The 23318-nt window shown below is 38.9% G+C and overlaps 1 protein-coding gene and 1 long non-coding RNA gene across 6 annotated transcripts in view; one reads left to right on the forward strand and one right to left on the reverse strand.

Annotated features, from left to right (window-relative positions):
- The window catches only part of FYB1 (FYN binding protein 1), a 193421-nt gene extending 189900 nt beyond the window's left edge, over positions 1-3521 (reverse strand). For 4 of the 5 annotated variants that reach the window (XR_010318408.1, XR_010318406.1, XM_064271470.1 and 1 more), the window contains exons 1-2: positions 3409-3521; positions 1523-1710 (exon numbers count right to left, since the gene is read on the reverse strand). Coding sequence is in view for 3 of the 5 variants with exons in the window: in XM_064271470.1 (XP_064127540.1) it covers positions 1523-1710; positions 3409-3442 (222 nt within the window). In the remaining 2 variants the exon portion in view is untranslated. The remainder of the gene's footprint in view (positions 1-1522; positions 1711-3408) is intronic. The other variant, XM_064271472.1, reaches the window with a different exon arrangement.
- Positions 1-22852, forward strand: part of LOC111749954 (uncharacterized) — a 67748-nt gene extending 44896 nt beyond the window's left edge. The window contains exons 8-9 of the long non-coding RNA XR_010318414.1: positions 18751-18883; positions 22664-22852. This is a non-coding gene — a long non-coding RNA (uncharacterized LOC111749954). The remainder of the gene's footprint in view (positions 1-18750; positions 18884-22663) is intronic.
- Positions 22853-23318: the final 466 nt, after the last annotated feature.

A 23318-nucleotide genomic window follows, 5' to 3' on the forward strand; every position in this document is an offset into this window, starting at 1 on the left:
AACAACAGAATAAACGTGTATGTCAGGGTTCACAAATATTAACTGCAATTATCATTCTCCTCCTGTGTTCACTGGGAGCTTCTATGCCTCCGTAGGAAATTATATATTTAGGGTAAAAAACCCAAAACCAAACCCGTTGCTGCTGAGTTGATTTCAACTCATAGTGACAATATAAGACAGAGTAGAACTGCCCCATAGGGTTTCCAAGGACCGGCTAGTGGATTCAAACTGCTGACCTCTTGGTTAGTGACTGAACTCTTAACCACTGAGATGCCGTATTTAGGGTGGGAAGGTAGAAAATCAACATTCATCCAGTATCTGCCAAGTGCCTGCCGTATAACAGGTGTTCTATGGATGCAATCTTGTTTATTCTCCACAACAACACTGTGTGAAAGTTATGATCATCATTCCAGTCATCCTCCCCCAACTCCACGTCATCATTACCATTATGTTTGGACGAGGGAATAAACTCAGAGTTTATGTGACTTGTGAAAAAAACGCATGGCTAGTAAACAAAGCTAATACGTAAGAAGCCCGAATACGACCTTTGGACTGTGCCGTAATGTCTTTCGAAGAGAAAAAGTAGAAAGTTTTTTTTCTTAATACATTATGTGCCTTTCACAACCTGTCATAGAATGTCAGGGATGATGTTGGGGAAAAAGAAATTAAGGGGAAAATCCTTCCTTTGTGTCACCTTGACAGGCTACAAAGAGAGGCATGTGCGTATCTCAATTGCAAATGAGAAACTCATGTACTATGCCACTATCCAGTAAGCAAACTTAAAATGTTTAACCAGAGCATAAAAAAAAAAAAAAACCAGAGCATAACTTGTGTTAGAGTCTTAATATATGTATTTTTTCACCTAACTATTCTCTCGGCCATTCTATCAATGGAAAATCAGACAATGTATATAAAAGGATACTTATGACAATCTAAATGTCCAACTATATGGAACTGATTAAATAAATTATGGAATACTATGTAGTCATTAAAAATGATTATATATGTATACATATATTTATGCTATAACTCAGAAATTACTCAAGATATGTTAATTTAAAAAGCAGTTCATAAAATGTAATGTATATTAGCAGCTACAGAAAATTGCATTTATAAAATATGTTTTTAAAATGATGAAATTCAGCTTAGCAATGATCATCCCTTAGGTGATAGGGCTATAGAAAATACATATTATTTCATTTTTACCTATCTATATGAAAAAAAAAGTTTTATATGTTTAAGGAATGAAAAATAATAGGCGTTACTCATAAGAAAACACTAATCTTTTAAGAAACCATTGCCTATGTATTACATAAAATATGCACTATCCAGTTAAGCTTTCTTTTTTTTCTGTGTTGTTATCATTGTGTTTCCCTTAAGAAAATCCAAACAGCTCTCTGTAAACCACAGTGCCCTCATTTGTTTTTGAAGAGGATATTAGCAATTAAGGTCAAAGTGTTTTCTGAGAATCCTGGACCTAAAGTCTAGTTTGGAAACACCAGAGGGGATTTATAAGTCTTACCTCAACCTGTGACTTCCGTCCTCTGCCGGCAGGGCTGCAGAGAGTATCAGGTCTACCATTTCCTCCACCACCGGGCATTTCTCTCCCTGGGGCTTCAGCAGAGGCAGTGGCGATTCGGTGGTAGAACTCTTGCCTCCCGCCAGGGTTTGATTCCTGGACAATGCACCTCATGCTGAGCCCCCACTCACCTGTCGGTGGAGGTTTACATGTTGCTATGGTGCTGAAGGAGCCCTGGTGGTGCAGTGGTTAAAGCTCTCCACCACTATCTGGAAAGTCAAAGATTCGAAACCACCCGGGGGGCTCCAGGAGAAAAAGATGTGGCAGCCCGCTTTCCTAAAGATTTACAACATTGAAAACCCTATGGGGGCAGTTCTACTCTGTCCTATACGGTCACTACGAGTTGGAATCTACTTGATGGTAGTGGGGGTTTTTTTTGGCTTTACAATGCTGAAAGGTTCAGTGGAGCTTCTGCACTAAGACAAACTAAGAAGGCCTGGTGATCTACTAATGAAAACCCTATGGATCCCAGCTGTCCAATCCAAAACTAGGACGGGCAGCATTTTGTTCAGGTGTGCATGGGGTTGCAATTAGCTGGGGCAACTCCATGGCGGCCAAAAACAACACAACTTCAGCATCTCTGATTCCATCCGTCTTTTTTCCTTCCCCCTCCCTCTCTCATGGCAGAGTTACACCGTCTCACCTCTTCCACTTTCTCCAGCCTGGTTCAGAGAGCTTCCAGACTACAAACACATCCCGTGAACGCTTCGTCCTCCCTATTCAAATATCTGCAACACTTCCCACTCCCAAAGTGGCGTGCTTGTAGGAGTCATTGTCTCAGTCCCTGTCTGCTGGCTTGTGGATACTGAAAGGAAGTAATCCTCTGTGTAACAGGAGACCGACCCATTGCCGTAGAGTCGATTCGGACTCTAGACCTTATAGGACAGAGTAGAACTGCCTCATAGGGTTTCCAAGGAGCAGCTGGTAGATTTAAATGCTGATCATTTTGGTTAGCAGCCGAGCTCTTAACCACTGCTCCACCAGGGCTCTGTAACAAGAGAAGGGATAACAAATCTCCACTCTTCTACAGGCTGGAGCATTGAAAGAGAGTGTGGGACATAGAATTGGCTCCCTTCTCCACCCTGGGAGCAGAATCAACACCATACATATAAATACAAGTATAGCTATAAATATAATTTTAGGAGCCAATTTTCCCGGAGAAATAATCAGGAACTGTGTAGAAGAATATTAATGCTATAGTTCAGCTATAATACTTTGTTTTCATGATACAGCCGGGAACTCAGTCAGTATTTTAAGTATGCTCCAAACTATGACTTTCAATTAACTTTGGGAACACAGCCTGTCCCTAAGGTTTGGACTGTTTGGGCTTTGTTTCCCTTCTTTTAATTAAAGCTATAACATACATTAAAAAAAAAAAAAAAAAAGCAAAAGAACTCCTCTAATATTCACTGTTACCAAAATGGTGCTCATCATCAGCAATATTGCCCAGCATATACCACTGAGGTCGTCTTCTGGAATCCAAAGTGCTCATAATACCAAACTTGACTGTATCGTTGGTTTTGGCACCCAGCTAACTTAAGAGGCAGAGACAAAGAATGCAACTTTTCTTTCTGTAAGGCATAGCTCTCTTCCTTTCTTTTGCAGGCTAGAATTAGAAAAAGGAACTCCTGAAGCCACAGTCTCTTGTCTTTCAACTCGTGTAATAAAGACTCAGCAGCTTTGTTAGTACACGGAAAAGCAAAGACGCAAGAATCCTAAAAGCTTGGAGCAACTGGCCTTAAAGCACCCTTAACCCTCTCTGCTTTAGTTACAGAATATTAGTTAAGTTTGTCAGGAGACCAGGAAGAGTCATAAAATCTATTACTTACCATTTCTCTTGCGAAGAGTTGATGTGCCTGGCATACAGTGGCCCAGAAGATGCTGTAACTTGGACAATGAATGTGCAAGTTAGTCCCGCAGAGTGTACTTCCTTTTTTGAACTGTGTGGTCTGTCCAGCTTCCACACACTGATATGTAAGGCTGTATTTGCATGCTATCCCTGATCTTAGAGAATTTGTATAACTGGCCAGGTCTGTCTAGTTATTATACTTCAATATATGAGAGCAGGTATAGGTAAAGCTTTGAAGTCCGAAAGATTGACATAGAATTTTTTAAGAAGTGCCCACATACTAAATTATTAAATTCTGTGCACATTGTTAGTCTGTTTTATATAAAATCTGTATTTGTGTATGTGTATATATATATATATATATATTTATTTTTATTTGTTTAAAGACCCACACCCAAATGCTAACAGTGGTTGACTTGGATGAAGGTATTGTTACATGTTTATTTTTGTTTTATACTTTGCCCAGTTTTTTTAGTTTTCTATTCAAAATATGTAATGCATGTTTCTAAACATAGTTATAATCTCAAAAAGAACAAAAGCAACATGATAATTTTAGTCAGTGACAATTCCAAATGTATTTAAACCCATCTTGCCAATATTTAAATAGTCAAAATATTCATAAGCTTATCATAGGATGCCATTCCCTTCATTAAAAATTGTCAGTCCAGCTTCATGTGCTAACTTTTTTAGCATCAGATGCTTCAGTCTCTCACCATATTGAACTAGATATGCTTGAGTGAAAGGCATGATATTTCATCCTAAATATTCCTACACCACATTACCCCTTCGAACACATTTTGGTACATGAATTTATCTCCTGTATTTTGAACTTATAGCCTGATAATAAAGCAGTTTCAAGAGCAGAAGATCATCTTTATTTCTCATTTCAAAGGAAAGACAACTGTTGACTTAATTTTGGGCTGCAACTTTCTAGATCTTATTTTAAGTACTATAGGGTCTATGCTTGATGCTGTGCTAATTCTAATTACTACCATGACCATACAAAATCCCTTCTTAAAAAAGAGGTTGCATACTATTTATTCCTTAAAATTAAATTTTTTTTCAAAATCAAGATGTGATTAGAAATACGGATAGCATCATCGCTTCAACAAGGCAGAAAGCCAGGACAGGGGCCAAGCGCCAGAGATAGGAAAGTCCCTGGAATTGTCCACAAACCTTCAGATTATAAGAGAGGTGGGTCTTAGGGGTGCTAACAGAAGCTAGGTGGGTACTCAGGAATCTGAAATTGCACAATTCTGGCACATAATAAACGTCCCATATAAACCCATTGCTGTTGAGTCGATTCCAACTCATGGCAAACTTATAGGACAGAATAGAACTGCTCCACTGAGTTTTCAAGAAGCAGCTAGTGGATTTGAACTGCCGACCTATTGGTTAGCAGCTGAGCTCTTAACCACTGCACCACCAGCCTTGTTGAATCAGTGGGAGGAAACATGAAGGCGAGACCGAGGCATGAGAACTAGGCATGCTTTTAGATACAACACATTTGCCAGAAGAAGACCTTAGAAGGCCTTGAAATGGAAGCATTCCTCATCTTAAATGGAAAGTTTCTTATTCTGTTGGAACGAAGATTATCACAGTGCAGGTACAGTGTGAGGTCTAAGTCAGTGGTTCTCAACTTTGGCTGTAAATAAAAATCATCCCAGAAAAAAGCTTTAAAAAATCTAAATTCCTATGCTTCACCTGTCTTAGTCATCTAACCCAGTGCCATCAAGGTGATTACGACTCATAGCGACCCTAGCGCTGCTAAAACAGACATACCACAAGTGGATGGAGTCAACAAACAGAAGTTTATTCTCTCACAGTGTAGGAGGCTAAGAGTTCAAATTCAGGGCACCAATACCAGGGGAAGCCTTTTTATCTCTGTTGGCTCTGGAGGAAGGTCCTTGTTATCAATCTTCCCCTGGACTAGGAGCTTCTCTGCACAGGAACCCCTGGTCCAAAGGACGAACTTTGCTCCTGGCACTGCTTTCTTGGTGGTATGAGGTCCCCCATTCTCTGCTCACTTCTCTTTCCTTTTATCTCTTGTAAGATAAAAGGTGATACAGGCCACACCCCAGGGAAACTCCCTTTACATTGACTTAGGGCTGTGACCTGAGTAAAGGTGTTACATTTCACCTTAATTGTCTTTAACATAACCCAATCTTGCCTCATTAGCCATAGGCAGAGATTAGGGTTTACAACACATAGGAAAATTATATCAATCACAAAATGGAGGACAGCCACACAATACTGGGAATCATGGCTTAACCAAGTTGACACGTAGTTTTGGGGAGCACAATTCAATCCATAACAACCCCTGACCATTAAATCAGAATCTCTGGGTTTGAGACCCAGACATTTGAAAGCTCACCAGTTGATTCCAAACTACAGGCAAGAGGCAAGTGGTGAACAGAGCACCAGGCAAGCTTTGCAGGTAGAGGCAGGTCCTGACACTCTGCCACCGACTAGTGCTAAGTTTATCAACGTAGTTTCATCATGCACCACATAACAATCGCTTATGCTGAATCATTCTGTGGTTTTCTCTCTCCGCCAGTAAGTTAGGCAAAAAATTACACTACAAAGAGAAATCTAGCAATTTTTTGCTAAACAACTGGAAACGTTTCTGGGTAAGACGTTTAAATTTCAATTTGAATTCCATTTAATTTGTGATTATTTCTAAATGAAGGTTAAGATAATTTTTAGTTGTTATTGAAATAAATTCAGCAGTTTTTCAAAAACATCTATTTAAGAATTTTGACTAAGAAAAAGCAGGTAAGGGTTGAAGCTCATTTACCCCGAACCAACTAATAATCTAACAGTAAGTTTTTAGTTTTAGTTTTTGGAGCATAATGACTTTCCTCTTGAGTATATCTTTCACATATCACACACGTGAGTGTATTTCCTGTGAAGTCAGTTAAGTACATAAGCTCCTGAGCAAGAAGATAAAACAGGAAATACAGCAAAGGTGATAGTCAATATCTAAAAAAGAGATAAAGTTATATCTTCCCAACCAGGGCACTGCAATTATTCCCGCAAGTGGAAGGGAGAAGTAGCTCAGAGAATACAAAAGTGCTTATGCTTCTCTAAATAGCATATTTAGGCATACATTCTCTTGACACAGACTACATCCTAGAAAGCTGTTTTTGTCTGGGCAAGATTAAAACGAGTCTTTCTGTGTAGGAGGAGCCCTGGTGGTGCAGTGGTTAAGAGCTCTGACTGCTAACCAAAGTGTTGGCAGTTCAAATCCACCAGGCCTCCTTGGAAATCCTACGGGGCAGTTCTACTCTGTCCTGTAGGGTCTCTATGAGTAGGAATCAACTCGCTGGCAGCGGGTTTGGTTTTTGATGTTGGTTTCTGTATACTCACTGAAGGTGACAGCTAGGTGGAGGCTGTGAAGCCTATTGGCACTGGATGGCTAATTTCATTTTTCTGAGCCAATTTACAAATAGATAGAGAGAGAGCAGTGATAAAAATTAAAGAAACGCTACTTAGCATGACCCAAAAACATTGGCAGTATTCCATCTCTCAGGACTTTAACAGGTAGTGTGGTTAAAATTAACATAAATAGAACAAAAACTAGTTGCCATCGAGTGTGTATTCTGACTCATGGTGACTCCATGTGTGACAGAGTAGAGGTGTATTCTATAGGGTTTTCAATGGCTAATTTTTCAGAAGTAGATCTCCTGGGCTTTCTTCTGAGGTATCTATGGGTGCAGTGGCGTCACTCAGGTTGGTGTCACCCCCTGATGGACCTGTCCTGCACCAGATGATATGGAATCCTTAGCAATGTTTATTATCAGTTTTAACCATAGAATAATATGTGATAAAGTTGTAAAGAGCATAAATGTAATATTTCTTAGATTATGTGAATACTAACGAGAGAATTGTTTTATAAAATCTTTCTACGTTGAAATACATTATTTACAACATTGTTAATGACACCAGAAGCCCTTTTTTGACTTTTCACATTTTTTCTTTTAATACGGCTTCATTCTCAAAAAAAGTTATCGATACAGATTCACAAACAATATATACCTCAATATTGTATACCTAAAACACCAGAAAATTTGAGGAAATCAGAAACTATAAAAACACCTGCAGCAACGAAAACAACAGCGTGTGCTTATACTGTGTAATCTGAGGAAACCACGTGATTTGAAGTTTCCTTGTAATTGAGTAATAACGACAGCTCTGACCAGAGTACATTGAAAGTTTCAAAAAGTACATTAGCCTAGAGTTTTAGCCTTGTAGGTATATTGATACATATAAGCTGAGCTTATGAAAAATGTTTTTAGTTTTGTAACTTACTACAGGGATATTTTTATAAAAAATGTTAAATTTCTTCTAAAACACTGCACAAAAATTTTATAGACAGTACTTTTGGTGTCACCCTTCTGACAGTGTCACCTGGTGTGGTCCATACTCCCTACACCCCCTGCACCCCCTGGTGATGTCACTGTCTGGATGGACTTGAACCTCCAAACTTCCAGTTGGCAGCCAAGCGTATTAACTGTTTCCACTATCCAGGGGCTCTAAAATTAATATCGTTGTTGTTGTGCGCTGAAGAGTTGACTTCAACTCACAGTGGCCCTATAGGACACAGTAGAACTGTCCTGTAGGGTTTCCTAGGCTGTAAACTCTACAGGAGTAGATTGCCAGGTCTTTTCTCCTGCAGAGCCAATAGTGGGTTTGAACTGCAGACCTTTCGGTTAGCAGCCTAGCACTTACCCATTTGGCCACCAGGGCTCCTTAACATTAACCAGGGTGTCCAAACTGTTCTTTCCAGTTTGAGTCTATGCTGAGAATTTGCATTTCCACCCTAGATATCCTGAATCAGAATCTACATTTTAACAAGGTTCCCAGGTGACTCTCATCATTTCAACACACTCCCCAGGTGATATGTACATAAGAATCACCTGGGAATTGTGTTAAAATGTAGATTCTGATTCAGTACATCGGGAGCAGAAACAAATTTTCAGCAGGGGTTGAATGAGAATGAACTCTTTGGAGGCCCTGAAATTAACATACTCACTGCCATCGATGGTTAGATGGTTAGAAATAGTTACAAAATCTTTTTTTTTAATTTTTATTGTGCTTTAAGTGAAAGTTTACAAATCAAGTCAGCCTCTCACACAAAAAATTATATACGCCTTACTACATACTCCCAATTGTTCTCCCCCTGAGACAGCCCGCTCCCTCCCTCTACTCTCTCTATTTTCGTGTCCATTTTGCCAGCTTCTAATCCCCTCTGCCCTCTCATCTCCCCTGCAAACAGGTAGTCTCAAGTGTCCACCTGATCCAAGAAGCTCACTTCTCACCAGCAGTCCTCTCCAACCAATTGTCCAGTTCAATCCCTATCTGAAGAGTTGGCTTTGGGATGGTTTCTGTCCTGGGCCAACAGAAGGTTTGGGGGCCATGACCACCAGGGTCCTTCTAGCCTCAGTGAGACCATTAAGTCTGGGCTTTTTACAAGAATTTGGGGTCTGCATTCCACTGCTCTCCTGCTCACTCAGGGGTTCTCTGTTGTGTTCCCTGTCAGGGTAGTCATCAGTTGTAGCCAGGCACCTTCTAGTTCTTCTGGTCTCAGGCTGATGTAGTCTCTGGTTCATGTGGCCCTTTCTGTCTCTTGGGCTCGTAATTACCTTGTGTCCTTCATTCTTCTTTGATCCAGGTGGGTTGAGACCAATTGATGCATCTTAGATGGCTGCTTGCTAGCATTTAAGACCCCAGATGCCACTCTTCAAAGAGGGACAGAGAATGTTTTCTTAATAGATTTTATTATGCCAATTGACTTAGATGTCCCCTGAAACCATGGTCCCCAAATCCCCGCCCCTGCTACACTGGTCTTCGAAGCATTCAGTTTAATCGGGAAACTTCTTTGCTTCTGGTTTAGTCCAGTTGTGCTGACCTCGCCTGTATTGTGTATTGTCTTTCCCTTCACCTAAAATAGTTCTTATCTACTATCTAATTAGTGAAAATCCCTCTCCTACCCTCCCTCCCTGCCTCCTTTCATAACCATCAAAGAATATTTTCTTCTCTGTTTAAACTATTTCTTGAGTTGTTATAATAATAGTGGTCTTATACAACATTTGTCCTTTTGCAACTGACTAATTTCACTCAGCATAATGCCTTCCAGGTTCCTCCACGTTATGAAATGTTTCACAGACTCGTCATTGTTCTTTATCAATGCATAGTATTCCATGGTGTGAATATACCATAATTTATTTATCCATTCATCCATTGATGGACACCTTGGTTGCTTCCATCTTTTTGCTATTGTAAACAGTGCTGCGATGAACATGGGTGTGCATATATCTGTTCTTGTAAAGGCTCTTATTTCTCTAGGATGTATTCCAAGGAGTGGGAATCCTGGATCGTATGGTAGTTCTATTTCTAGATTTTTAAGGAAGCGCCAAATCGATTTCCAAAGTGATTGTATCATTCGACATTCCCACCTGCAGTGTATAAGTGTTCCAATCTCTCTGCAGCCTCTCCAACGCTTATTATTTTGTGTTTTTTGGATTCATGCCAGCTTTGTTGAAATGAGATGGAAGCTCATCGTAGTTTTGATTTGCATTTCTCTAATGGCTAATGATCATGAGCATTTCCTCAGGTATCTATTGGCTTCCAGAATGTCATCTTTAGTGAAGTGTCTGTTCATATGTTTTGCGCATTTTTAAATTGGGATATTTGTCATTTTGTAGTTGAGTTTTTGCGGTATCATGTAGATTTTAGAGATCAGGCACTGATCAGAAATGTCATAGCTAAAAACTTTTTCCCAGTCTGTAGGTAATCTTTTTACTCTTTTGGTGAAGTGTTTGGATGAGCATAGGTGTTTGATTTTTAGGAGCTCCCAGTTATCTAGTTTTTCTTCTGCATTGTTAGTAATGTTTTGTGTACTGTTTATGCCATGTATTAGGGCTCCTAACGTTGTCCCCATTTTTTCTTCCATGGTCTTTATTGTTTGAGATTTTATGTTTAGGCCTTTGATCCATTTTGAGCTTGTTTTTGTGCATGGTGTGAGGAATGGGCCTTGTTTCATTTTTTTGCAAATGGATATAGAGTTATGTCAGCACAATTTGTTAAAACGACTGTCTTTTTCCCTTTTAACTGTATTGGGGCCTTTGTCAAATATCAACTGCTCATATGTGGATGGATTTATGTCTGGATTCTCAATTCTTGTTCCACTGGTCTATGTATCTGCTGTTGTACCAGTACCAGGCTGTTTTGCCTACTGTGGTGGTATAATAGGCTCTAAAATCAGGTAGCGTAAGGCCTCCCACTTTGTTCTTCTTTTTCAGTAATGCTTTACTTATCTGGAGCCTCTTTCCCTTCCATATGAAGTTGGTGATTCTCCATCTCAATAAAAAATGTCATTGGAATTTGGATTGGAATTGCATTACATCTATTGATTGCTTTTGTTAGAATAGACATTTTTATGTTAAGTCTTCCTATCCATGAGCAAGATATGTTTTTCCACTAATGTAGGTCTCTTTTGGTTTCTTGTAGAAGTGTTTTGTAGTTTTCTTTGTATAGGCCTTTTACATCTCTGGTAAGATTTATTCCTAAGTATTTTATCTTCTTGAGGGCTACTGTAAATGGTATTGATTTGGTGGCTTCCTTTTCAATGTTCTTTTTGTTGGTGTAGAGGAATCCAACTGATTTTTGCATGTTTATCTTGTATCCCGATACTCTGTTAAACTCTTCTATTAGCTTCAGTAGTTTTCTGTGTATAAGATCATGTTATCTGCCAATAGAGATACTTTGACTTCTTCCTTGGCAGCCTGGATGCCCTTTCTTTATCTAGCCTAATTGCTCTGGCTAGGACCTCCAGTACAATGTTGAATAAGAATGGTAATAAAGGGCATCCTTGTCTGGTCCCTGATCTCAAAGGGCATACTTTCAGGCTCTCTCCATTTAGGATGATGTTGGCTGTTGGCTTTGTATAAATGTCCTTTATTATGTTGAGGAATTTTCCTTCTATTCCTATTTTGCTGAGAGGTTTTATCATGAATGGGTGTTGAACTTGGTCAACATCGATTGATATAATCATGTGATTCTTGTCTCTTGATAGGTTACATTAATTGTTTTTCTAATGTTGAACCATCCCTGCATACCTGGTATGAACCCCCTGGGTCATGGTGAATAATTTTTTTGATATGTTGTTGAATTCTATTGGCTAGGATTTTGTTTATGATTTTTGCATCTAGGTTCATAAGGGATATAGGTCTGTAATTTTCTTTTTTTTTGTGGTGACTTTACCTGATTTCGGTATCAGGGATATGCTGGCTTCATAGAATGAGTTTGGGAGTATTCCGTCCTTTTCTATGCTCTGAAATACCTTTAACAGTAGTGGTATAAACTCTTCTCTGAAAGTTTGGTAGAACTTTGCAGTGAAGCCATATGGGCCAGGGCTTTTTTTTGTTGGAAGTTTTTGGTTACCTTTTCAATCTCTTCTTTTGTTATTGGTCTATTTAGTTGTCCTACTTCTGTTTGTGCTAGTTTAGGTAGGAAGTGTGTTTCTAGGAAGTCATCCATTTCTTCTAGGTTTTCAAATTTGTCACTACAATTTTTTATAGTAATTTGATATGATTCTTTTAATTTCAGTTGGGTCTGTTGTAATATCACCCATCTCATTTCTTATTTGGGTTATTTGCTTCCTCTCCTGTTTTTCTTTTGTCAGTTTGGCCAGTGGTTTATCAATTTTGTGGAGTTTTCCAAAAAACCAGCTTTTGGTCTTGCTAATTCTTTCAATTGTTTTTCTGTTTTCCATTTCATTTAGTTCTGTTGTAATTTTTATTATTTGTTTTCCTCTGGTGCCTGAGGGTTTGTTTTGTTGCTCTCTACTTGTTCAAGTTGTAGGGATAATTCTTTGATTTTGGCCTTTTCTTCTTTTTGGATGTGTGCATGTATTGATATAAATTGACCTCTGAGCACTGCTTTTGCTGTGTCCCAAAGGTTCTGATAGAAAGTGTTTTCACTCTCATTGGATTCTATGAGTTCCTTTACTCCATCCTTAATGTATTCTATAATCCAGTCTTTTTTGAGCAGGGTTTTGTTCAGTTTCCAAGTGTTTGATTTCTTTTCCCTGCTTTTCCTGTTATTGACTTCCACTTTTATGGCCTTATGGTCAGAGAAGATGCTTTGTAATATTTCAATGTTTTGGGTTCTGCTAAGGCTTGCTTTATGACCTAATATGTGGTCTATTCTAGAGAATGTTCCATGTGCACTAGAAAAGAAAATATACTTGGCTGCTGTTGGGTGCAGTGTTCTGTATATGTCTGTGAGGTCAAGTTGGTTTATTGTGGTGTTTAGATCTTCCGTGTCTTTATTGAGCGTCTTTCTAGATGTCCTGTCCTTCACCGAAAGTGGTGCATTGAAGTCTCCTACTATTACTGTGGAGCTGTCTATCTTGCTTTTCAACGCTGATAGGGGGTTTGTTTTATGTATCTTGTGGTCCTGTCATTGGGTGCATAAATATTTAATATGGTTATATCTTCTTGGTATATTGTCCCTTTAAGCATTATATACTGTCCTTCCTTATCCTTTAAGACGGATTTAACTTTAAAGCATATTTTGTCAGGAATTAATATTGTCACTCCTGCTGTTTTTGGATTGTTGTTTGCTTGATATATTTTTTTCCATCCTTTGAGTTTAAGTTTCTTTGTTTCTCTAAGTCTAAGATGTGTCTCTTGTGGGCAGCATATAGACGGACCATGGTTTTAAATCTATTGTTCCACTCTCTGTCTCTTTATTGGTGCCTTTAATCCTTTTACATTCAGAGTAATTATGGATAGGTATGAATTTAGTGCTATCATTTTGATGTTTTTTTTGTGTGTGTTGTTGACAGTTTCTTTTTCCCACTTAATTTTATGTGCTGAGTAGATTATATATTGTCCTTTCCTCATATTTGTTGTTGTCAGTTTTGCTTCTGCTCAGTCTCCATTTTTTTCTTGTCTTTTATTTTGATGTGTAGGATAGCTTGTCTCCTTTGTGGCTACCTTATTATTTACCCCTATTTTTCTAAATTTAATCCTAAATTTTATTTCTTTGTATCGCCTTATCTTCCTCTCCATATGGAAGATCTATGACTACATTTCTTAGTCCCTCTTTATTGTTTTAATGTTATCTTCTTTTACATAATAACATCCCTGTTTCCCTGTTTTGAGTGTTTTTTTAACTTGATTTATTTTTGCGATTTTCCTGTCTGGGTTGACTTCTGATTGCTCTGCCCAGTGTTCTAGTCTTGGGCTGATACTTGATATTATTAATTTTCTAACCAAAGAATGCCTTTAGTATTTCTTGTAGCTTTGGTTTGTTTTTTACGAATTCCCTAAACTTCTGTTTATCTGGAAATGTCCTAATTTCACCTTCACATTTAAGAGGCAGTTTCACTGGGTATAAGATCCTTGGCTGGCTTTTTTCTTCCTTCAATTTTTTAAATATGACATCCCATTGCCTTCTTGCCTGCATGCTAAGTAGTCCGATTTTATTCTTATTGGCTCTCCTTTGTAGGTGACTTTTCATTTATCCCTAGCTGCACTTAAAATTCTCTCTTTATTTTTGGTTTTGGCAAGTTTGATTATAATATGTCTTGGTGACTTTCTTTTCAGATCTACCTTATGTGGAGTTCGACGAGCATCTTGGATAGATAGCTTCTCATCTTTCACAATATCAGGGAGGTTTTCTGCCAACAAATCTTCAACAATTCTCTTTGTATTTTCTGTTATCCCTCCCTGTTCTTGTACTCTAATCACTCGTAGGTCATTTCTCTTGATAGAGTTCCACATGATTCTTAAGGTTTATTCATTTTTTTTTAATTCTTTTATCTGATTTTTCATCAAATATATTAGTGTGAAGCGATATATCTTCGAGTTCAGAAATTCTACCTTCTACTTGGTCAATTCTGCTCCTCTTTCTATTGAGTTGTCTACTCCTATAATTTTATTGTTAATCTTCTGAATTTTTGATTCATGTCTGTGGATTTTTTGAGCTTATTAAATTTTTCATTATGTTCCTGAATAAACTTTTTAATTTCTTCAGTTGCTTTATCTGTGTGTTCCTTGGCTTGTTCTGTGTATTGCCTCATTTCCTTCCTGATGTCTTGAAGGGTTCTGTATGTTAATCTTTTGTATTCTGCCTCTGGTAATTCTAAGAAGGCACTTTCATCTAGAAGATCCCTTGATTGTTTGTTTTGAGAGCTTGTTGAGGCTATCATGATCTGTTTCTTCACGTGACTTGATATTGCCTGTTGTCTCTGAGCCACCTATAAGTTATTGTATTAGTTTATTTTATGTTTGCTTACTGTGTCATAGCTTCTTGCTTTGTTTTGTTTTGATATGCCCAAATGGGTTGCTTGAGTGAGCAAGCTTGATTATTTTCACCTTTGGAGTGCTGATGTCCTGTCCCCAGATGGCTAGATTTGTTATCAGGTATATCAGTCTGGAGTCCATTCACTTTTCTTGTATGAATTCAGCTTGGGTGTCTGGGTAGCTGGTCATCAAGTGTGTGGTACAGGCTGTGTCCTACAGTCTTAGAGCAGCAGGGGTGATTGGTGTAGTTACTAGTATCTTGTTGCAGCAGGGGGCCACACTCTGAATAAGGCACGGGACTGAGAATCATTCCCCACATGTCTCTGAGGAAAGCATGTCCCTGTTCCCTAGAGCATACAGGTGGGTGGGTTCTGCAGACGGACCATGGGCATCCAGTGTTTTTGGTTGTAAGTACCGGGAGGTACCAGTTATCCTTGGACCCGTGTCACAGGTTGCTGGGTGACCTGAGTGGAGCCACGAGTCCTTAGTCCTCTGATGTGGGTAGGTGAGGTCCCTGTTTAATAGGAAAAGCACTGTCAAACATCGAACACCCACCTCTCTGCCACATAGCTGAAACAGTTGTAGTCTGCCAACAAGGGCCTATTCTCCCGAAATAGGCCCATACAGGTCCATGCGGAAGGGAAATGTGCTCAAAGTCCAGGGATCATTTATGCCTGGACAGGAGCCGCTCTGTCCTGAGCTCCCCTGGTTAGTGGCGCTAGTAAATTATCATTTTACCCAGTTGCAAATTTATTCCTTCTCCAAGGTCAGGAGGATGGCTCTAGGCACTCAATAGGGCCTATCTCAGGCCCAGGGAAATTAGCTGCTGAGGATGCCTTGGGGGGTGGGGCGGCAGAGGGAACACGGCAAAATATATGCAAGTACTTACCTTTTGCCAAGGGCGCCATTCTTCTCAGGTTCCGGAGGTGTGAGTAGGCTGCGTGGCTGGCTGCTTCTTCCTGAGGAAAGTGCTGCAAAATGCTAGTACTAGCCTGCTGCCACTGCTTCCAGGAATGGTGCCTGAGCACTTCCTGTGATTCAGGTTGGGTAACTCCTCTTTGCTTCTGAATCATTGCTTCCTCCCCTTTCCCCTAACTTTGTTTTCTAAGCTTGCCTTTGATGTTCAGGGCTCCTAGCTTGTCATAAATATACTCATTTCACTTGTTTTTTTTTGGTATTTGATGTAAGGGGGCTTGCTGGAAGCATCTGTCCTGCCGTCTTGACTCTGCCTCCCAATAGTTATAAACTCTTAACAATTTGATCTTTATAACCTGTATGGGTAGCATTTTAGGGAAGAAATGGACACCTATTTTATATCCCTGCAGAAACGTGCCTGGTTAAGACCCCTGTGATGGTAGAAAGTTTAGTCTCACTTTTTCTAGGAATTTTTCTCAGCTGCTCTCGGTCACTATCTCCTCCTTTTTCTGGACTCCAGCAGACTGCACCAAGAAATAAAGCTCTTTGAGACACAAGAAAAATATGAGTCCAAGAGAAAGGGGCACATAAACTAGAGACTCCATCCGCCTAAGACTGGAAGAACTAGATGGTGCCCGGCTACCACCAACGACTGACCTATCGGGGAACACAACAGAGAATCCCTAATGGTGCAAGAGAAAAGTGGGATACAGAACTCAAAATCTAGTAGAAAGACCAGCTTAATGGTCTGGTTGAGACTGGAGGGACCCCAGAGGTCATGGGTTTGTTAGCCTAAAACTAAAACCATTCCAGAAGCCAATTCTTCAGACAAAGATTAGACTGGACTCTATGACATAAAATGATACTGGTGAAGAGTGTGCTTCTTAGCTCAAGTAGACACATGAGACTATGTGAGCAGCTCCTGTCTAGAGGTGAGTAAGAAGGCATAGGAAGACAGGAGCTGGTTGAATGGACAAGGAAAATGCAGGGTGGAGAGGAGGAGTGTGCTGACACATTGTAGGGAGAGCAACTAGGTCATATAACAATGTGTGTAAGTTTTTGTATGAGAAACTGATTCGAATTATAAACTTTCACTTAATGCACAATAAAAAAGAAAAGAACTAAAGCTCTTTGGTATATTTGCCTTTTATGTTCTCTAATTATATCTTGTGCATTGGGTTTGGCTCCTCAACTAGATTTGAAACTCCTCCAGTGAGAAGAATTAATTACTTCCTTCTGTTACCCTAAGCTCCTAGAATATTTAAAAAAAATAAATAATTTTTTTTTTTTTTTTTTTTGCTCATTGGGTTCCTTTAAGAATCTGATGAAAACAACATAAGGTTTGCTCACTATTTCTCATGTTTATAGTCTCTCTTGAGATCCACTACCTATGGGTAAACCTTTTGCTAAAACATTGCCAAAACCTACAAGACGGCCATTATTACTGCCCTTTGGTTATGAAATTAAAACACAGAGATGTTAAGTGACCCGTTTAAGTCTCTAGACCACGAACCAGGTCAACTACAACCTCATTATTTTGTAAACTTCTCTCCTTTTACTAACGTGCATTTGAACTATGCTGGCAAAGAATTCAAACTCACAAAGTAGATTCATAGAATTTCAAGGAAATTGTTGTCCCCCTGCTTGGGTAGATATGGAGTAGCCAGACACTCTGACATTTCTGATGGAAAAGCAGCAGAAAGAAAGCAGAATAAAAATAGGCAATGACTGTGAAGGCTCTGTATGAGGAAATGGGCAGTTCCTTGATTTGGTTTATTTCTCTTTCACTATTTGTTTTGAAAACAAAATGGATTTGTTCACTCCTGTGCTTGCTATTTTTGATGAAGGAGGGCCCTAACTCTTCCAGAATGCCAATGCCCTGGAAGAAATAACTTAGTAATCAGCTTCAGTGAAAATTCACTCGCCTTTTGGTAGCAAAAAAAAAAAAAAATGTAGGAGTTCCCACTATATTATCAATAAAAAAAAAAATAGGATGAGTAAATTGTATTTGAACTAAAGAAGGTCAAGGAACAAATTGCCTTTGCAATTTACACTTAATCCCAGGCAAATGTTTACCAAACTCTAAAAGAGCTGTTGAAGTGCAACAACAGAAAAACCATCCAAACTTTACGTAAGGAATCTTCTATCAAACTAACTTGGAGAACAAAGAGACAAAGAGCAGAGTTTATAGAACTCTGCTATGTATTAATTTGCTCACTCTTTTTTTTTTTTTTTTTACTATTTTGGATATAATTTGTATCTGACCATCTCCTTGGGTTTCTTTTTTTTCATTTCTTTTTACTTATTTTTTACTGTACTTTAGATGAAGGTTTACCGAGCAAACTAGTTTCTGGTTAAACAATTAATACATGTTCTGTGACATTGGTTGCCAACCCCATGACACATCATTATTCTCCACTTCTTGACCTTAGGTTCCCTATTACCAGCTTTCCTCTCCCCTCCTGCCTTCTCATCCTTGCCCCTGGGCTGGTGTGCCCTTTAGTCTCATTTTGTTTTATGGGCCTGTCTAATCTTTGGCTGAAGAGTGAACCTCAGGAGTGACTTCCTTACTGAGCTAAAAGGATGCCCGGGGGCCATACTCTTGGGTTCTCCAGTCTCTGTCAAACAAGTAAGTCTGGTCTTTTTTTGTGTGTGTGAGTTAGAATTTTGTTCTACATTTTTTTCCAGCTCTGTCTGGGACCCTCTATTGTGATCCCTGTCAGAGTCCTTGGGTTTTTTGTTGGGGGATGGGAATTATGAGGGTCTGTGGGGTCTGTTGAGTTCTGCCATTTTCTTCTTATGGCTTCCTACCTCTTTCAGTCCTTGTATATTTTCCCCAGAAGCAGAATCCAAATCTTAGTTCTTTTGTCTTATGGGTCTCCACAACAAGGAGAGTTACCTGACATCATCGAAACACATACCCTCATTGGGTTGGCTATTGCTTTTTCCAGTTTTTAGTAACAATCTGCACTGTAACGAATGAAAGAAAATGTTTCACATGAAAAGTGATAATTTCTAGCTTTCCTTTTTCCTTTACCCTTTTATTCCATTCTAATCATTCATTCATTCATTCCCAGTTTCCTTCCCAACAGGAAGGTTAGGCCAGAGATTGGGAAATAAACAAGTGTCTGGAGATTTTATCATCAGAGAAGAAGACAAAGGAGAAGATGAATCACTCCATCACAGCCCAAGCTCTTTTCATCTCCCGTTGTCAATCAATTGCAGGTATGAATGAGCTTTTTTCCACCCTGTCAGGTTTTTTTTTTATCTTAAAATAGGAATATTTATGGTTCAGTATAGAATAAATATTAGTGAAAACTTGCACATTTTCCTGGACCTTTAGAATATGTGACATTTAAAAAGAATCTGTTGCTGTTGAATTGACTCCCACTCAAGGCAACCCCATGTGTGTCAGAGTAGAACTGTGCTCCACAGGGTTTTCAGTGGGTGATTTTTCAGAAGTAGCTAGGCTTTTCTTCTGAGGAGCCTCTGGGTGGACTTGAACTGCCAACAATTTGGTCAAGAGTACCAAGTGTGTTAGTCATTTGTACTACCTGGAGACATGTTTTACTAACCGTTTGTACTATCCAGAGACACGTTATATACGTGTGTGTGTATGTATATAAATATATATATATAAAGTACATATGTATATATGTATATGTAATTTCAAATTTACTTAAAATAGTCAACTTAAAAACATCTCCAGATTTCACTCCTTTTTTTTGTACCTTAAAATCAAGCTATCTTCTTCATTGGAAAAGTTACTCAAACTTAGCTTTTTTTATACCTTATTGCTCAGTTTAGGAATTGTCAGGCAGGAATCCTGCCTAAATATAAAATTACTTGACCTCATACAAAATTTTCTATACCTGGATGTAACCTAGTGACAATCTTCCTTTGGGTCAGAAGAACAAGAAAGTTTCTATTCTCAATTCTGTAGTGCCTGTTGAAACTTAACACTACTACTTAAGGATGCTACCAGAGAATGAGGAGTACTTGTGATATTGCTATGAAAACAAATGTATTCGAATGTTATTTGTCAAAAGATTCAACGTCACCCTGACCTTCTTTCGCTGCTGTCCCTTCTGGACTGATGGGCTTTAGTAAGCTAGCACGCAGTTTAAAAAAAAAAAAATGAGCCCCCTAATTATTTAGAGGAAAGTACTAAGCTTCTCTGTCATGTATATTTACCTCCAATTTTCAGATTTAATCTTCTTGGCTAACTAATGTCACAAATGTTAGAGTCACATTTGGATGACTTTAACCAATAGTCTTGCAGAATAATAATGATAATAGCTTTTATTGCTTTTCTATTGTGTGTAAAGCTTTTTATATGCATTACCTCAATGAGTCAACATAACGATTCTATGAAAGTAATTATTATTGTCTCTGAGCATATCTTGGGGTTTGGGGGCTTAAGAAGCCTATTGTCAAATAGCCACACCATTCCCTTCTCTTGAAGAATTTTGCTGTGCTTAGCATGGTAGTGAGTAATGGGTATGTGGTGTGGACTTGAGAAGTAGGGGGTAGAAAGATATTTGACTGCCCCATGAATTTTATGTTTATATATACCAAAAACAAACTAAACACATTGTTGCTGAGTCAATTCCAACTCATAGCGACTCTATAGGACAGAGTAGAACTGCCCCATAGGGTTCCCAAGAAGCACCTGGTGGATTTGAACTGCTGACCTTTTGGTTAGCAGCTGTAGCTCTTAACCACTATGTCATCAAGGTTTCCTATATATATATATTTTTCCATAAATACATATATATATATATATATTCATGAAAATTGTTCAATTTTTTTAAAGATAAAGTTAAGCTGAGCCTAGATTTATCTACATTTTTTGGTTGTTATTCATAAATAACTACTGGGAGACTAGTTCAGGAGGTGTTTTTTTATGGGGCTAGGGTCAGGTCACTCTGTACACACAATCAAAGTGCCTTGGGGAGTCAAGGGTATAAAGCTGGGGCAAGGGTGCTGACTCACACCTCAAACATTTATTAGTCAACAGGGATATATTGACTGACTACCTTACCTTACCTCATAATCAGTAGAATGAATAAACAACCCGAGTTTTGAGTCTAAAAAAGGGAAAGGGGTAAAAACATAGCAAAATCCTGGCGCTCCCTTTTCCCATCAGTCCCAAGCGAATATGACTACCCGCCAAGCTTCTCTATGTCCTTCTGATACTGGCTGTGATTCAGTATAATGGTCCGGATGTACAACCTGAGCTTCAGGGAACAGTTTCCCTGTAGGTACCTTCCCTTGAATTTGTTGAGCACCATCTCAGAGAGCATGTGGGCGTGGAGAAGCAGTCACACTGCACTCCATCTGCCTGGACTAAGCTACGACTTTCTGTCTCAGGAGTTGGTTTGGTCCAAAAAAATTCTGGCCTGAGCCGTGTAATGCTTAGCAGCCAGGAGGTTCTTGTCACATCCAGTTTCTCATGGTTCTTACTCACTTTAGGCCTAGATACTTCTTTCCTTGTGCCGATTCCCGTTAGGCAGCATCTGGTGTCTCAATGGTACACCCTGCTATAAAGGATCTTCCAGATATACCACCTCTGGTAGGAAGTTGGAAAATCTTGCCATCATCAGTGAACCTAAACAATGCTCCCATTTCCCGTGGAAGGAACTCTGATAAATCACTAAGCTGACCCTAGGGGTCTGGTTTGACATTTGTAAATCATTACCAAACCCACTGCCACTGCGTCAATTCCAATTCATAGCAACTCTATACGACAGAGTAGAACTAATCCATAGGGTTTCCAAAGCTGTAAATTTTTATGGAAGCAGAGTGCCACATCTTTCTCCTGGCTGGTGGGTTTGAACCTCCAACCTTTCGATAGGTTAGCAGCTGAGTGCTTTAACCACTGTGGCACCAGGGTGCCTTTGTAATTCGTAAGAGTGGGTGGAATTCTTAGTAGTTTTTATAGTAGTGATCCAAATGCTCTATGTCAAAAACTTTCAGCAGCGGATTGTCTAGAATCAGGGTTCAGCATTTACACACATTTAACAAATCCTAATTCTTTCTGAATCACCCAGTATCCCTGGGGACAGAATTTATCTCGAGTCCCTAGGGCTATTTTAAGACCCTGGGGGGACCAGGTATTTTTATTTTTAGAACACTGCCTCCACATCATACCTAACATATTACAATGATCCTATATCCAATAACTTTTTTTTGTTGTTAAAATCTTGAAAATTATTTGTAAAATTTTGCTTTTGAAATTATTTGCCTTTATTTACTTTATGATCACTCGTGGCCCTGTGTATTCTTGAGAACTCTTGCAAAGTGAGAAAAACTAACAAAATTTGTTTATAAATTCAATGAAATGCTTGTGAACAGTAAGACTAACAATTAATGAAGTTGACATGATTCATCTTGTTGACATTTAATTAAACACTTGTTAACTTTGATTTTGCATTTTTCCTTTTGTATTTTGAGCCTTTTTTAAAAAAAGAGTTCTCAGAACCTAGGCTCTGAAGCTCACAGACTCTAAGTATGATGCCTGTAGCATCTGATGGATACAGTTGTGCACCCAGTTCCCTTTAGCACCTTCTAAAGTGAGTGGTGTTACCTTATACAACTCGTAAGGCTGGGTATTAGGTTGGACTATATAATATTGTGGGGTTCTTAAAAGTAAAATATGATCGAGTAGAGGCAATTCCACACTATTTAACCTAATAGTTTTTGGTTACAATATGTAGACTTTTCCCTTGGACACACAGAGTTAAACTGGAGAGCTAACAAATGAATTTTAAGCAGAGCTCAGTGCATGTGGTAGGTGCTCATTGAGGATCTGCCTTATGAATGCACGCGCATAGAAACAAATGACCAAACAAGACACAACCATGAAAGTCAGAGCTAAATTACATGGTACAGGCTTGTGGTGATGGGACGGGTGGAGCACATTAATCATACAAAAGAGTTTGGCAATTGCTTTAAAGTCTTTTTAACCCACATTTTCTTTTTAATTTGATTTTGTTATGCTAGCAAGAGAGTGGCATTGCCTGTGGGAGAAAGCAGTCCTGGCATATCCACTGCTGACTCTGCTCATTAAAAAAAAAGAAAAAAAGAAACGCAGGAGTATAAGAAAGAAAAAAAGTATAGTAGACCTAAAAGAGAGAAGACTTTGGAGACTGGTAAGATCTTCATGAAACATGTTGCTTTTCACTTGGCAGAAAGTACTATCTCCAGGAACAGGGTTTTCAATTGGAAGGTCCTGGTTTTTTTTTTTTTTTTTTCATCCATAGAGACCTCAGGGAAACCAACAGCTCTATTTTCCTTTCTGACGATCCTAGAGAAAGCAAAGGATTATCAAATCCTAATGATTAATAAGACTTCAACTTCGGATCATCCAACTATATGTTTATCCAACCATGATGTGCCAGAGACTGCATAAGGTGTTAGGAACAGAATATGTTTAAAACATAAGACATATTTTCAACCTAGGGGGGATATCCATCTTGTGTAGGGAGAATTAATGTGATTAGAGCAGGAAGAGAAAGGAACAGAGTGCTAAGGGAACATAGATAGAAAGTAATTCCTGGAGAAATCAGAGAAGGTTTCACTGAAGACACGAAAATTGAGCTGAATCCAGGATAGAGGTTTTCACCTCTTACTACAGATTAGAATAACCACAGTATAA

Source organism: Loxodonta africana, chromosome 2, assembly GCF_030014295.1.
Source record: "Loxodonta africana isolate mLoxAfr1 chromosome 2, mLoxAfr1.hap2, whole genome shotgun sequence".
In the NCBI taxonomy this organism is placed as follows: domain Eukaryota; kingdom Metazoa; phylum Chordata; class Mammalia; order Proboscidea; family Elephantidae; genus Loxodonta; species Loxodonta africana.